Below are 15,681 nucleotides of genomic sequence, written 5' to 3'. Positions count from 1 at the left end.
CACACACACACACACACACACACTGACACACGCAGACATGAGGACATCAGAGGAATGTAGAGGCAATGCTTCAAGTGCTATCGCCCACACACTCACTCTCTTCTCTCCTGTCTAATGCCATATATGGTCGCAGATGCAGTGATGAATGAATCCCCGCTGTTTTGTTTCAGCACTGTTCCTCTACTTCGATCATGCACGCGACATCTTCCTTTTATATATCACACATGCACACATGCTATGAAGTTTCCTCCAGTTGCTCTAGTAGCGTGTAAGGCTTATTATTTTGTCCATTCCGCTTCAATTAAATCTGAGTGGAGCAAACTTCTAGCTTACCACCGCCTCCTTGATCCTCCCAGCTTTGTTGAGGCTCGGTAATTGATTCTGGCTCTGCTAGACCCTCGTGGTCAACAGCGATGTTTGCCACACCAGCTGGCGACAGCCCGCGCGCGCACACAAACACCTCCTTGTGTTTTTTTTCTGCCGAGGCGTTATTAGAGTCTAAAGCCCTGCTGTTTTTCTCGAGAAGACAGCTGATTCTCCAGCGGATCCCGCCGAAAACATCTTTCGCATGGTAAACAGACAGCGAAACGCTTTGACTCTAAACAAAGTCTCTCCGCGCGTTCCCCCCTGAAGAAGGAGTGTTGTTTTGATGCCGGGGATCTCGTTTGGCAGTTTTTCCGACGCACTCAGAGTCGGAAATGAATAGTTAACGGGCGCTCCGCGGAGCCGGGGGTCAGAGGAGACACATCCGTGGAGCGTCGCGCGTGAAGGCGAGGATTAGTCCGCGCGTCAAGCGAAGCAAAGCCGCTGTAAACGTGACATTTAAAAGGCGCGATCGTGCCACGCCAGAGCCAGGCCGGAGCTGTCAAGGCGCGGGAGAGAGTGGCGCGTGCCAGGCTCGGACTGCTGATCACCGTGGGCACGGTGCCAGGGAACACAAGGGGCCCCTGCTCGGCTTTAATTAAGCGCCATCCGCCTGGCTAACCTTCAACTGATCAGGTGTGATAGTCTGTGGTGTGGCCCACCACAAACAAGTCGGCACATGTTTGCACTGACACACACACACACACACACACACACACACGCGCATTCGTAGGCACGCACACATATCTTGGAAATCCATCTCTCACCTCTCTCTCTCTCTCTCTCTCCCTCACACACACACACACACACACACACACACACACACACACACACACACACACACACACACACACACACACACACACACACACACACACAGAGTGAGTCACACATCTTTTCCCTGTCTCTCTCCTTACACACTCAAAAGCGTTTCAAATGCACTGACCATACTGGGTCCTGTGCAGTGTTACCCATGATTGGCTCAGCAGGGAGTTTCTGCACTGCAGAGAATGTCTCATTGTTTGTTGTGTGTGCAGCAGCATTGCTATCTAAACTGTACATAATATGTCCATCTGAGCCAACCAAACACACGGAACAGACAGACCGCTTTATCTTTTTATAGCCAATTTCAATCTCGCGATATCATCATAGAGAAGGATAAACATTAAATTACAAATACAAAAATGAGATCACATTTAAGCATTCTTGACATTATCACAGCATGAGCATATGTGAGTATATGTGTGTATATGTGTGTATATATGTGTGTGTATGTGTGTGTTTGTGTGTGTGTGTATATACATATATGAGTGAGGTTCTGGGACTGTGTGTGTGTGGGTGTGTAGCACTCCTTCGATTTCCAATTTAAGCTGGCTCTCAGGACTGGCTTTGGCAGCCCAAGTATCTCTCCCGTTCTTTGGCTCTCAGATTACTGCCATCTTGTCCAGCATTTGTTCAGGACCTGCCTCAAAAATCATTCTGTCATTTGTCAATATCATTTTTCATTGAACGTAGATAAAATAAAGTGAAAAGCAGCATGCACATATACAGTACGTATGTAAATCGACAGATTGGTTTGTTGTGTGAACACCAATACTCTTACGCATATTGTGATTTCTACATATACATGCTCACAATAAAATTCACAACCTTATAAAATATTCAGAGAGGCACAGACTCAATCTTAAATCTGTTAACAATCCAAACACAGTATTTTTTATTCCGTCTATTTATTACTTTTTTCAAACATCTCCCTTGCAGTCACCGCTATACACATTGAAAACTCATCCAAAATGAGTGTCAAGCTTATATTTACTTTTTCATTCTAATGCCTTTTCAAGTGCTCCTGGGAGTCCCCTATCTCTGCAGAAGGAAAACAGATGCACAGGACAAAAAAAAAAAAAATGAAAGAAATGCAAAGAAAATAAAGACGAAAATAAATAGGCTTTCCTGCCTCCATACCCATACAGTGTGTCTCCTCTCACGCTTGTGTGTCTCTCTCCTTCTTCTGTCCTTCCGTCACGTGTCCTCTCTATCCTTCATTCCTCCCCAGCTTCCTGTGGAGGGATGGTAAAGAACGCCACGGTGGGACGCATCGTCTCTCCCGGTTTCCCTGGCAACTACAGCAACAACCTGACGTGCCACTGGATCCTGGAGGCCCCCGAGAGCCACCGGCTGCACGTCCACTTCGAGAAGGTTGCCCTTGCCGAGGACGATGACAGGTCGGTAGTGCCCGCTGTCGTCTCTCTCTTTCCCTCTCTGCGTGCGAGTGCAAGACCATGCAGGGCTCGCAGCAGTGGGGACAGTAATTAGTTAATGAGCTGCATCATCCACAGGCAGCAAAGAGTTTTTTCTGGGACACCTGATGCTCCTCTCTGCAGGCGTTTTTGTCACTTCTTTCACATGTTCACACACACCTGCATTTGCTCACACACACGCACGCAGGCACGCACGCACACACACACACACACACACACACACACACACACACACACACACACACACACACACACACACACACACACACACACACACACACACACACACACACACACAGACACAGACACAGACACAGACACACACGCACACACACGCACACACACGCACACACACGCACAGCTATGACTGACCAAGGCTGTTGTTAGGTATTTGATTTCACAGGAGAGGCTTGAAAAGGAAAACATCTGTGTCTGTGTTTTAACAGTGATGGAGCAGATTGACGGGGTGAGGAGGAGGGTTACATTTATTGTTCCATGAACTGAGATAATCAAGGGCCTTTCACACAAATGGAGTGAGCGATTAGGCGGCCTTTTTGAGTCTCTGAAGGGGCCGATTGAATTATATTTTATGAGCAATGCCCACCATGTCCAGGGGCAGAATCAACTAATGGACTTTTAATGAGACCACTTGCTGGCCTTCTTTGTAGAGTCATCATTCTCCCGTTTCGGGTGAACTGGGAGAGATACACTATGCTCCGGCCAGCAGCAGCCAATCAGATCGAAAGAAGTGTAGCATATGGTCATAATAGCACATTTATGTTAGCCACCAGTGTCATGTTAGCATCACCTGTAGCAGACTGTACAGAACTATAACCTTGCATTGATTGATTGGTTTTTCGACTCTGGGAAACTTGACTTTGGTCTGCATATTCATTGAGCCAGCCTCCTGATTAGTTCCACTGTGTTCATCAGTGCATCCAAGTTTGAGACATACAAAGCCGAGGCAAATTCTTTGTTTTTCATTATGCCGGTTGTTTCAAAGTGTTTGCCATGTGTCTAATCAGCAGACATCTGGATGCCATCTTTTGTTACCTGTGTTCAGACTGCTGATTAAAAACGGGAACCACATCGACTCTCCCCCGCTGTACGACTCGTATGAGGTGGAGTACCTGCCCAACGAGGGCATCGCCAGCACCTCCAGGCACCTGTTCGTGGAGCTCACCACGGATGGATCCGGAACCTCCACTGGCACAGCCATTAGATATGAAGGTTAGCCTCCACTGGTGTAATCTACTTATATTATATAATAAACAGACAATGTAGAATGACAGCAATTGTGATGTTAAAAATAATGCTGTTTTTAATGTATTGCAATGAATTTGTTGCACAACTATGAAATTAAAACATAATTGCATGTGGGTATCCACGGGCAACCAAGGAGCTGAGAAGCTACATTCTCACCCAGTAGGCATTTTCTCTTCCTCCACTTCTTGGTCAAAACAACCGTGGGTAGATGTCAGATTGGAAAAAGAATTATAAATTGCCACCACTAACTTGCTCAGTAAAAGCACAACACTAATCAAAGCAAATAGATAAACATAAAATGAGATACAGTATCATACTGACTGCCTTTGGCCTTAGCACTGTCTGAATCACTGACATGTGTCAGCACATCTGAAGACTGCCAAAGCTGTTGAGAGACCCACCGGGGAAAACAAAATCATCCTGACATGATCAGTAGGCGGACATTTAAACTGACCTGACCCTCAGAATACTTCCCCCCTGTGGCTGTGGTATGACCCCCCCCCCCCCTTCCCCCCCAGCGGTGCGAGAAGGCTGTGGATTTTAGGCCCTCGTGCCCCACATACTCCTCCAGGGCCCCTGTGTACACAAAGGCACCAAGCGTCACTGTGGGCTCTCTGCCACTTTCATTGTTTTGGGTCCACACTCATGTTTGCTTAAAACACAGCCCTCCTCTATCCTCACTGCAGTGTTTGAGCAGGCGCCCCTGCTGTTTTGTGTCCCAAATCAGATCCATCAGTGCATAAATTAATGGGAAATCAGAGGGAATGAATGAGGCCATCCTTCATGGCAGTTACATTGAAGTTTTGGAGCGAACATACACACACTGTTGTTTATGGCATTTTAAATATATATTTTTTTTATAATCTATTCATTAAATAATAGTTCCTGACATAAACTGTACCTATTAGCACTTCTGTAATTCTAAAAGGAATATAAATAGTCAAATCAGGCATAAAGCTCCATATGTCATAACATGCAAAAAGGATTCTATAATTGGATTCTGATGTAGTTGGAGGTTGATTCCAATTGCATTCGTTTTTCAGCAGCTCAATCAAATTACATTTTCCAAGTGTTATTAAAAGCATGGCCTTTCAGCTTTCTTTAAGTCCATTATGTAATCCAACTCAGTCTGTTGGCAGTCGTTCATTAGTACTCTACAGAACAACACTTATACTGCTGCAGATGGTATGGTGGTGTGATGGCCATATGAATGTTTAGTTTCCTAAACATGTGATGCCACTATTCTAAATAATTTATTTGTATTAGTTACTTCGAATAAATTAGAATAGGCTCTATTTTATTGCATTAGTCACTGATGACCCAAGGTGACAAAAAAATAAGATCAATTTACACCCCTCAAAAGACGTTCCCAGAAATGCATAATTTTCTCACATTCAATCCAATACCTGTTTGATATGCTAGGCTGATTTTGGAGTCAAAAACATTTTAATATTTGTTTGCCCTGTCAGCATTCATAAACAGCTCTGCTGTTTTCCCCTGCATTGCTTGACCTTGGCTATCAAAACTAATAAGCTATGAGGCCCTTGCAAATCCCAGCTCTTGACTCGTGTCATAAAAAATTAAGCTGGTGCCGCCTGGGCATGCACTCTCTCACCCACAACTTTAGAAAAGGCTCATTTGCTGAGTTTCATCAACTTCATTTGCCAACCGGCACACCTGCACGTTTTCAGATTCTCTCAGAACCAGCTTCCCCCCCCCCCTCCACACACACACACACACACTCCCCCTCCTCCCTCCTTTTTTTCCCTTCTTTTTTTGAATCACATGAAATTTGATAATGCAATACCAGGGAAATCATTGGAATGGGGTTGAAAATGAATCAATTCCTCCTCGCGATGGAGGACGAAATAGTCTGAGGATCTACTGTTGCCAATCTGAATAATGCATGGGTGATGGGACCGGTGCTAAGATGGGAAAGAGCTCCTGTAATTGGCAGAATCACCTGTGTGCGCTCCGACGTGGACCTGGTGTGGAATATAAAGCACCTCGGCGACGGACCAAACGCTCAAATGTTACAAATTTCTCCAGTCTGGGGCGTGCTCGAACAGGGAAGCACCTGCAGGCATATCAATGCCAAACATCAGACACTTTTAGTGCTGCTGCCTGAACATCCTCATTGCAGCGCGGTCCCTGTCGACTATCGTTGAGCTCCACTCAGGAAACATTAAAAGCCCAACCAGGCGTGTTTGTTTGTTTGTTTATGTGAGTGGGTTTGTTTACTCGGCAGCAGTACCTTTCAGTGATTCTACACTGCAGCGGTTGGTAAAAAAAAAAGCTCTTGATGCTTTTGAGGCACTCTCCTGTTAGTCACAAAAAAAGAGAAATCATCATAGTTGGTGTTGCTTCGAATAATCTGTGGTACACATCCTAGGTTTCTGATGCCTGTTAGGTTTCTGATGGCAGGTTCAGTGGGTCTGTCAGTTAGGTCTGTCTCTCTCTCTTCTGTGTGTCCTGATGAGTGCTTTCTCCTTTCAGCCTTTGGGCCTGGGCACTGCTACGAGCCGTTTGTCAAGTATGGCAACTTCAGCAGCAGCGACAGCACCTACGCAGTGGGCGCCGTGGCCGAGTTCACCTGCGACCCAGGGTACACCTTGGAGCAGGGATCGGTCATCATCGAGTGCATGGACGCACACAATCCACAGTGGAACGAGACAGAGCCTGCCTGTAGAGGTACGCCTGTATGTCTGTGTTTCGGACTGTGTGTGTGTCTCTGATGGGGTGTGTGTGTGTGTGTGTGTGTGCGTGTGTGCGTGTGTGCATGTGTGTGTGTGCGTGTGCGTGTGCGTGTGCGTGTGTATACTTGCCATGTGTGTAGATGGACCCGTATGCTTCATGTGCATGTGTGTGTGTGTGTGTGTGTGTGTGTGTGTGTGTGTGTGTGTGTCTGTTTCTGCCGAATTCATTTTAAGATGGACAAGACAACTAGACAGAAACGGTCCACACATCAAAAATATCACCAGACACCATCCGCATCAGACATGCATGACAGACAACAGCTTCATCCAGTCCATCTCCCCTCCATCCCTCTAAAGCCTCTCTGGAGTGATGCGCCGCTGCTCTGGTGACCTGGCCAGCTCTTTGACACAAGGGCCACGGCCCACGAGAGCCTTTTTCCGCCGGAGCCTCCCCCTGAGGCGCATGTTTGGTATTAGTGCAGGTTTGCCTCTCCCGTGAGCCCTGTCTCCACCCGCGCACAGCACCTTCTTATCCCGGCCCGTCCGTCCGGCCACATCCTAAAACGCCCCAGCGGACGCGGGATCGAAAAAGGGATTTAATCGGGGCCGGCTGTGGACGAGAGGGGTCAAAACAACAGCCATTGTCTGATTCTTCCACGAAAGAAAAGACAAAGAAATGTGTGGCATACGAGATGGAGGGGAGGAGGGCCAGCGGAAGATGAAGTGCAAATCCCGTGGAGGCCTCCGTGAGTCGGGACTCGCTGCTCCTCTCACAAGTAATATTTCTGGGTCTCAGTCAGATGAATTCCCTCTGAACCCAGCCAGCGATGACCTTCAATAATTTCATTTACACCTACTGAAATTACATCTCCCAGCCTGTGTGTGTGTGTGTGTGTGTGTGTGTGTGTGTGTGTGTGAGTGTGAGAGAGAGAGAGAGAGAGAGAGAGAGAGAGAGAGAAAGAGAGTGTGTGTGTGTGTGTGTGTGAGAGAGAGAGTGGTTTGTGTTAATTTGTACTGTACGTATTTCCACGGTGTGCCGTGTATGTAAAAGTACTTGCCATGTGTGTAGGTGGACCCGTATGCTTTATGTGTATGTGTGGGAGCATACATGCTCGTGTGAGTCTGTGTGTGTGTGTGTGTGTGTGTGTGTGTGTGTCTGTGTGAGAGAGAGAGAGAGAGAGAGAGAGAGAGAGAGAGAGAGAGAGAGAGAGAGAGAGAGAGAGAGAGAGAGAGAGTGAGAGAGAGAGAGAGGTACATGTGTGCGTGTTTAGCATGTGTGTTTAAAACATGCATGTGTGTGTGTTTTCAGCTGTTTGCAGTGGGGAGATCACAGACTCCGCCGGGGTGGTGCTGTCTCCAAACTGGCCCGAGGCGTACGACAAAGGCCAGGACTGCATCTGGGGCATCCACGTGGAGGAGGACAAGAGGATCATGCTGGACATCCAAGTGTACGTGCCTGAGCCTGTGTGATTCACCTCCTACATGTACACTGCTCTGAAAGTCTTGAAACAGGGAGGAGATATTGTAGACTAGTCAGGGGGATTTTTTTACAATTAATGGAAACGAGCCAGTGATGGAGCCAGAGCCTGGCTTGTTGCCTGCCAGTCTCTGTGTCAGGTATTGATACCAGGCTAACACACACACACACACACACACACCTACAGTATATGTCCTTTGACAGATGAGATGCAAGTTGGTTAGCTACATGATTAGAAGCAGCCTAATACTACATCTGCATCAATTCTATATCATTAGGCCAGCTGTAATACAAATGGTGAATTCTGAGTAGAACAGACAGGTATCAGTATTGGACATCATATTACTGAAATTGCAGTGTCCCCCAAGTGTCAGATTCAGGCTGGCTCGCTGATTTAGATGGCATTTCTTGTCAATTCACAGCTCCGAGGCCAGTCCTGAGATTATTTAGATGCATTTGTCCACAGCTGTCTTGCAAATTTCTCAGGGGCATCAAAACAGAAGCCAATATCCAAGTCCATAATTGGATTCATTCGCAATTGCAAAACAAGAGCTCGGAACCATTATACATTTTTCCCCCCATCCCCGTGTTTTTCTACTTATGTCCAATCTCCTCTCGGAGTCCAGCGTCTGTCTCTCTGCAACGCACATCTGCTGATTTGCATGGACCGTTCATCAGTTCATTGGCTGGATGATCACTCTTATAGCCAAGCTGCCATTGAACGCCCCTGACTGGAAGAAGGCGGTCGGTTGCCTTTTGCCTCGCTCGGAATTCTTTCCTGTGCGCAGTCAGATGGGGCTCCGCTGCGCGAGCATGGAGGGGATAGAAAAGGCAGATAAAGCTTGTCTGGTCACAGAGGGATTGTTTTCTCTCTTACTCTTAAGATGTTAGTGTCAAACCCTGTGATGCCTGGCTTCGCATTCGAATCACGCTCCCCACGGAAACGGCTCTATCACCTGGCCCCGCTTCTCTACCCCACAGCTGCTGAGGAGGCCTGCGGAATTGTGTTGGGGGGGAGAGGGGGGAGGGGAGGGGGGAGTGCAAGAATTCCCACTTTGTTTTTCTTTCTTTTGTGTCTTTTTCGCAGACATGTCGAGCAAGCCCATCAGGAGAAACATGAACGCCGGATCATTGCCGCGTCGCTGTCGTCGCCGCCGTGCAAACGGAGGACAGACACTGTTACAAATGAGCGAGACAAAACGACAGAACAAGACACAGTGAGAAACGGAGAGCGAGATTGAGCGAGAGAATAAAGGGCTAATGGCCGTGGCACGTTTAAAGAAATTGGATTAAAGGTGTAGAGAAGGAAGATGAAAGAACATGGTGCTTATGAGTGGAACACATAAGTAGCGGCGAACAAAGGTTAATAACAAACTCGACGGAGAACTAATTATTTCGTTTTCTCCCCCCCCCCCTCCCCTTTCCTTCCAAAAGGTGATTCTCCACCGAATCAATTATGTCGAGCAGGAAAAACGAGTGTTTTCTGTGATCACTCCGTCAGGTGAAGCCTTCCGAACAGGAGGCCCTGCTGTGTCAGCCCCTGATAGATTATTCATGCATTCAATAATTTGGCTCCCTTAATTAAGATTCGCTCATTTGCATTAGGATTTCCTTTCGCTGTTGTCCTCTGCTTCTTCTTCGTCTTTATCTTCTCTTTTTTTCGTTGGCTTCCCCGCGAGCACCACAGCCCGGGTACATTGTGTTTTGCCACGTAGTAAATGGCATCCTAGATGTTTTTCACGTTGGAAGCGGTCGACGTTAATTAATTTCTCGATGGCTTGGCTCGGCGAGAGGTGATGAGAGCAGATACTGCGTTCGGGGATGACCGCGGCGCACGGATGCACCCTTGCCCGTTATCGGCGCTGCTGATGAAAATTTGGCCGCCCGTGTAAGGTCTGCTGAGGCGAAATGAGAAGATGTTCCACTGCCAACGCCTCTCGAGCTCACATTCATTTTATCTCTCTTTCTCTCTCTCTCTCTCTCTCTCTCTCGCTTTCTCTCACACACACGCACTCTTTTTTCTATCTCTCTCTCTTTCTCTCTCTCTCTCTCTTTCAACAACAGAGGAAATGAAATATCCACAGCACCTGAAAGAGCCCTTGGTGTTGAGTTGTTTTTTCTTCTTCTTCTCCTTCCTTATCATCCTCTTTTCTCTTTGTCGTGTTTAGTTCTCAACTCTTTTTCTATTGCTCTTTTCTCTCTCTCTCTCCGTCCTGTTTTTTTTTTTTCTTCTCTCAACACAAGTACCAACTGGCTTCTCCATACTGTTCAACTGCTGAGCCCATCAAAGGCAGGGAGGGAACAAGGCGCCCCTATTGATGGGGGCGCAGAGGCCCGGGTGTGGCAGATGGATTGGGCCGGGTCTGCTCCGGGTCACCACCGCCTCGGCGGGCCACGCTGCGCCGAGCCAGCCGGCCGCCTCCCCCCTCCTTCATCTGTAAATGACCAGATTTGTCAAACAGCATATGGGACATCATCAGCCGCGCGCATCAAATGAGAAATACAGATGGGCCGAAAATGAGGGAGGAGGGGGGGGGGAGGGGGCCACGCCACAGACAACGCTCTTCGCTCTCCTCCGAGAGAGAGAGAGAAAGAAAGTGTGAGAGAGAGAGGACAGTGCAAAAGAGGAGAGTTAGAGTGAGCATTAGAGCGAGAGCGAGAGAGAGAGAGAGAGAGAGAGAGAGAGAGTGAGCGTTAGAGAGAGAGAGCAAATGCAAGACACAGCGAGAGTCCATAAGGCGCTGCTAAACCACCCCAGCGCTCACACGGCTCGCCTGGCGAAAAATCTGTTCGCTGCCAGTCATTGGTGTAATGTGTTTGTGAATAGCAGGGGCTATTTTCTCCATAGCCAGAGCCTGGAGGTGGGTCTGCACACTGGGCCATTTTCCCCATAGCCAGGGCCTGGACTCCGATCTGTGCTGGGGCCCCCATTGCGTATGTTGTGCAGGGCCTCATTACTGAGCTTTAAGAACGCTTTGCACTGGTAATGAGCATGCTCTTTCTCCCCTGTAATAATTCATCACACACACACACACACACGCACACACACGCACACACACGCACACACACACACACACACACACACACACACACACACACACACACACACACACACACCATGAGCTCACAATTACCAGGCAACCCAGTGCGTAATGACAGATGATTAATTAATTTACCAGAAACAGGAAGGCTTGCGTGACTCTGGTTGTGAGTGCTGCACCTCATTTGCTGTGGGGGATGTGGGGATGGGGGGAGGATGGGGGGGTTAGCACAGGTGACAGCCTGCACACCTGCCTGCAGTTCAGTCTGTTTGTGTGAGAGCTGGGGAACGGAGACAAGCGCAGTGGATCTCAATCTAGCCGCGTAGATTAGGTGATGAAGCCCTCTTCTGGTGGTCTCGCTCCAGAGCCACTGGTGTTACAGTGTTGATCTGATTTAGTGCCGCCCGCGTCAACTTGAAGTGAAAGAGATCGTAAAAGGGTAGAGGACACGGATCAGAGTCGTAAAACACGGATCATGATTTTTGACAGATATTAAAAAAAGAATAAGTCAAGTTATGACAGTCCAGTCTCGCTTTATGTGCACACCTCTTCTTTATTATCTCTTAAGCACCTCCTCCACCTCCTCTCCAATTTTCTCTTCATTCTCTCGCTCTTTCTCCCTCGGCACCTCTCTTCCCATCATCGCTTTTTGTCTTTGTCCCACCCCCACTTTACATCTTTCTAACTGCCCCCCCACCTCACTTCACCCCCCTCCTGTGCCCCGGGGTGGGTGGCTGGGCCTGGCTCAGGTACAGGTCACTGTGGGGGTGTGGGAGCTATCCTCGGGGAAGCATGACATTTGGCTCGCTCTTAATAAATCATGCCTTTCCGCGAGGCGCTCGGCAGTCCGCCAGAGTGCTGGCTCGGAGCTAGACCAATATTTAACTCTGTAATTAAAAATGGATATCGGCTGAGAACAATGACCCATTCGTTCAGTTTCTTTGTTGGGGCAAAAATGCATTAATGATTGCATGTGCGCTCCTGCAGCTTAAATAATGCTGGCAGTGTTCAATGCGACTCCAGTGTGTGGTTTTTTGAAAGGCTGCCATTGCTGCAGGTAGGCTTGAGTGAAGGGCTTGGTGTTTTTCCATTTGCACTAGTCGCTCTCAGTTTTCTTATTAATGCAAGAAAAGAAAAGTACCACTGAGGGCTGAGGGGCTACATGTGATCCTTTGCCATTTTCAGCCAAGGAGTGCTGTGTGTATGTTCCTCACAGTGTGTATGAGTACTGTGTGTTCCCGGTTGCACATGCCGGTTTGTGTTTGTGTGTCTCCTCACACATAAACACACTCAAACACACACAGAGAGCTTTTTTTCTTATTATTGTTTTAAAAAAAAGTGTTTGAATTCAGTTTCAAGGGCATGGGGGTTGAACTGACATCTCAAATGTGACTAGAACAGAGACTGATGCAGACTCTCTCTCTCAGGCAGCCCTCAGTCACTTTGTTGTTTTGAGCTTTGATGAGAATGAGAGGATTTTTTCCTCCGGGTCGTTCAGGCAGATTTATCTGCTTGGCAAGCCGTCACCATATTCCCTTTTTTTAATGGTCATTAAACACGGGCTCCCCATTCCTCAAAAAGCTGCACATGCCCAGCCATATGTGGGTACTGGTGTGTGTGTGTGTGTGCGAGCTTGTAAGTGTGTGTGTGTGTCTGTGTGTGTGTGTATAGGGGGGATGGTAGCTGAGTGACTGCTGAATGAAGTATTGGTGGATTCTGGAGGATTGCTTTCCTTCATCATCCTCCCCTCCTCCTCCGCCTTTCTTCCTCCTCCTGGAGGAGATCCTAACACGTGCCATTGACTGGTACGGATGATAAATGAACACGGGCCCTCGGACTTCCCGCGCCGGGGGTGCGTGGAGAGCAGCGGAGTATCTGCTGCCATTTTACATCCCCCCCAGATCCTCCTCTGTGTGCCGAGAACAAGCCCTGTGTCATTTGGTTTCTCCCTTTTGCTCCTCTTTTTTTCATGAAACAAATCGCATTTGTTTTCTTTCCTTTTTTCACACAGGGAGATAGAGAGAGGGAAAGAGAGAGAGAGAGAGAGAGAGAGAGAGAGAGAGAGAGAGAGAGAGAGAGAGAGATTTGAGGGAAGGATGCCTCTAGGATTTCACGGCTTGAAAGCGTAATGCTCTGTGAGGGGCTGGAGGTGGCAGCTGTGCCATGGGCCGAGTCGAGTCGCGCCGAGCCCACGCTTTCTGATTAAACGAAATGAAATTACCGACAGCGAAATGGAAAGCATGATTGATTTCCGCGGCCGATACGGCGCGCAGATGCGCAAAGCCGAGTTTGACTTTATCGCGACAAATTCGATATGAGCTGAGACAATGACGCTTGTTGTTTTTTCCGAGGCCGTCGGGCTGTTCAGTGCAGGTGAAGTGCTTTTGTTGTTTGAGAAACACTCCTGGTGGAAAATGAGACACGGCCCTGCCAAAGTGTCTTTTGTCATGCTGTGGAGCAGAGGTTAGCTTGATCTGATTCTGATTGCTTTTCCCCTGAGTCTTTGAGTGTGTGTGTAGCTGAGTAGAGTACATACCCAGTGTACGCATGGACACAATAATGTTGTGCTTGATTCTGCACACCTCATAAAAAAAGTGAGTATGTGTGTATGCCAGTGTGTGTGTGTATGTGTGTATGTATGTATGTAGGCTCAGTATGTACCAGTGTTAATGTAGGTATGTGTATATGTATGTGACGTACTCAGAGGGACAATATCGTAATCTTGCTTAGTTTTACACCAGCCTTCAAAAATACTATATGCGGTAGTATACTAAACACCTGCCACCCCTCCATCACTATAACAATAAACATAGCATATATAGCCCAACTGTATACCGGCACCAATAAACGACATGTTAAGAACCCACACGGTAGCAATAACAAGGCTTGCATAGACCGACATTAAACACACCATTACGAAGACATCAGAATTGTAGCGACACAGGAACGCCATAACTCCACACGCCACCTGCTCTCGTTAAAATCCCAGGACATCAATCTGCCTGCGCGCCGTCTGAAAGCCTTGCCTCCGCGAAAAGAGGGGAGAGCGGGGATGATTAATTGTTCTTTTTTCCCGCTGTAATGAGTTCCATCACTGGCCACTTGTGATTAATTAGTGACAAGACAGACTATGCGTGTCAGCTCTCCCTATCTGAGTGGACCATTTCCTCTGTGTCTGTGATGGGCATATTCTTATGGGACAGAACCGCACTGGTAACCATTGGTGGTGGAGATAATATGGTATCCATGCTGTCAAAACCCTGACCAGTTTTTTCTTTCTTTGGCTTGTGTGAATACTGGGCATCACTATGCGCTAACTTTTTCTGAATTCCTTCCCCCTATTATTTCCTGTTTGAGTATTTTGAAGTGCTTTCTTCAAAACTCTTTTGGAAGGTTCTGGGCTCTGGAGATTTGAGGGCCATTGTAGTATGGACCGTCTCCGCCACAGATGGCCTTCCATTGATGTGAATGGAGATAAAGCAGAGCTCAGCCATAAAATGAGTAAAAGCTATGGAGTAAAAAAAAAAATGCTCCCTCCTTGAAGTATTTGAGTTAATGAAGGGGCATCTGAATTTTTCGCATACACCCACACATTCAGCATTCAACAGCGTCGATTTTAAATGAAATAGCACTTCCAAACGCACCATTGACAATGGTCACTGAGGTGAATGAAGTGGATTCAATCACACAAAATGTCATCTGACAGGTAAACAGAAATAAACACACGTGCGTGCGCGCACACACACACACACACACACACACATACGAGCACACACACAGACACAAACAAAGACACACACACACACACACACACACGCACACACACACATACATACACACAAACTAAAGGATCTTGCCCAGGGAGGAAGAAAGAAAGGGAAAAAGAGATGCTGTCTTTGTGATGGCGCAGCTGTAGAGACTGCCGCATCTCCAAGACAGAATGGGCTTATTGGAGCTTGAGCGCTGCCGAGTGCCATTGATTTTTCCCAGCCGTTTGTAAATACAGGTGAGAGGCGGCGGAGGCAGGGGCCACGCTGGCAGGTGGGAGCCTGGGGTTCAATAGGCGCCCAGACGTCAATGCTCTCTCTCTCTTCTTTTCTGTCTGTCTCTCTCTCTCTCTCTCTCTCTCTCTCTCTCCCTCTCTCTCTCTCTCTCCTCCTGGTTCATCAGTGTGACGGCTGGAAATGCTTTGAAAGCCGCGTGTTTGCTTTCAAAAGCAGTTGGACATCTTAAACTAAATACACGCACATATATATAGACATTCTCTATTCCCCTGTCTCTCTCTGTCTCTCTCTCTTTCACACACACACACACACACACACACACACACACAATCACACAATCTGTCTCTCTCTCTCTTTCATACATACTGTATACACACACACAATCACAGTCGCAGATATATATAGACATTCTCTATCCCTCTGTTTCTCTCTTTTTCACACACACACACACACACACACACACACACACACACACACACACACACACACACACACACACACACACACACACACACACACACACACACACACACACACACACACACACACACACACAATGCCAAATCCATATATACA

General features: G+C 47.5%; 1 protein-coding gene across 1 annotated transcript in view; it reads left to right on the top strand.

The window, feature by feature from the left end:
- The window catches only part of sez6b (seizure related 6 homolog b), a 159,424-nt gene that overhangs the window by 135,175 nt on the left and 8,568 nt on the right, over window positions 1-15,681 (top strand). The window contains exons 6-9 of the mRNA XM_062552803.1: window positions 2,417-2,585; window positions 3,685-3,851; window positions 6,384-6,578; window positions 7,893-8,031. Of these exons, the coding sequence (XP_062408787.1) occupies window positions 2,417-2,585; window positions 3,685-3,851; window positions 6,384-6,578; window positions 7,893-8,031 (670 nt within the window). The remainder of the gene's footprint in view (window positions 1-2,416; window positions 2,586-3,684; window positions 3,852-6,383; window positions 6,579-7,892; window positions 8,032-15,681) is intronic.

Source organism: Sardina pilchardus, chromosome 13, assembly GCF_963854185.1.
Source record: "Sardina pilchardus chromosome 13, fSarPil1.1, whole genome shotgun sequence".
NCBI lineage: Eukaryota > Metazoa > Chordata > Actinopteri > Clupeiformes > Clupeidae > Sardina > Sardina pilchardus.
This window is presented reverse-complemented; position numbering and strand designations above follow the sequence as displayed.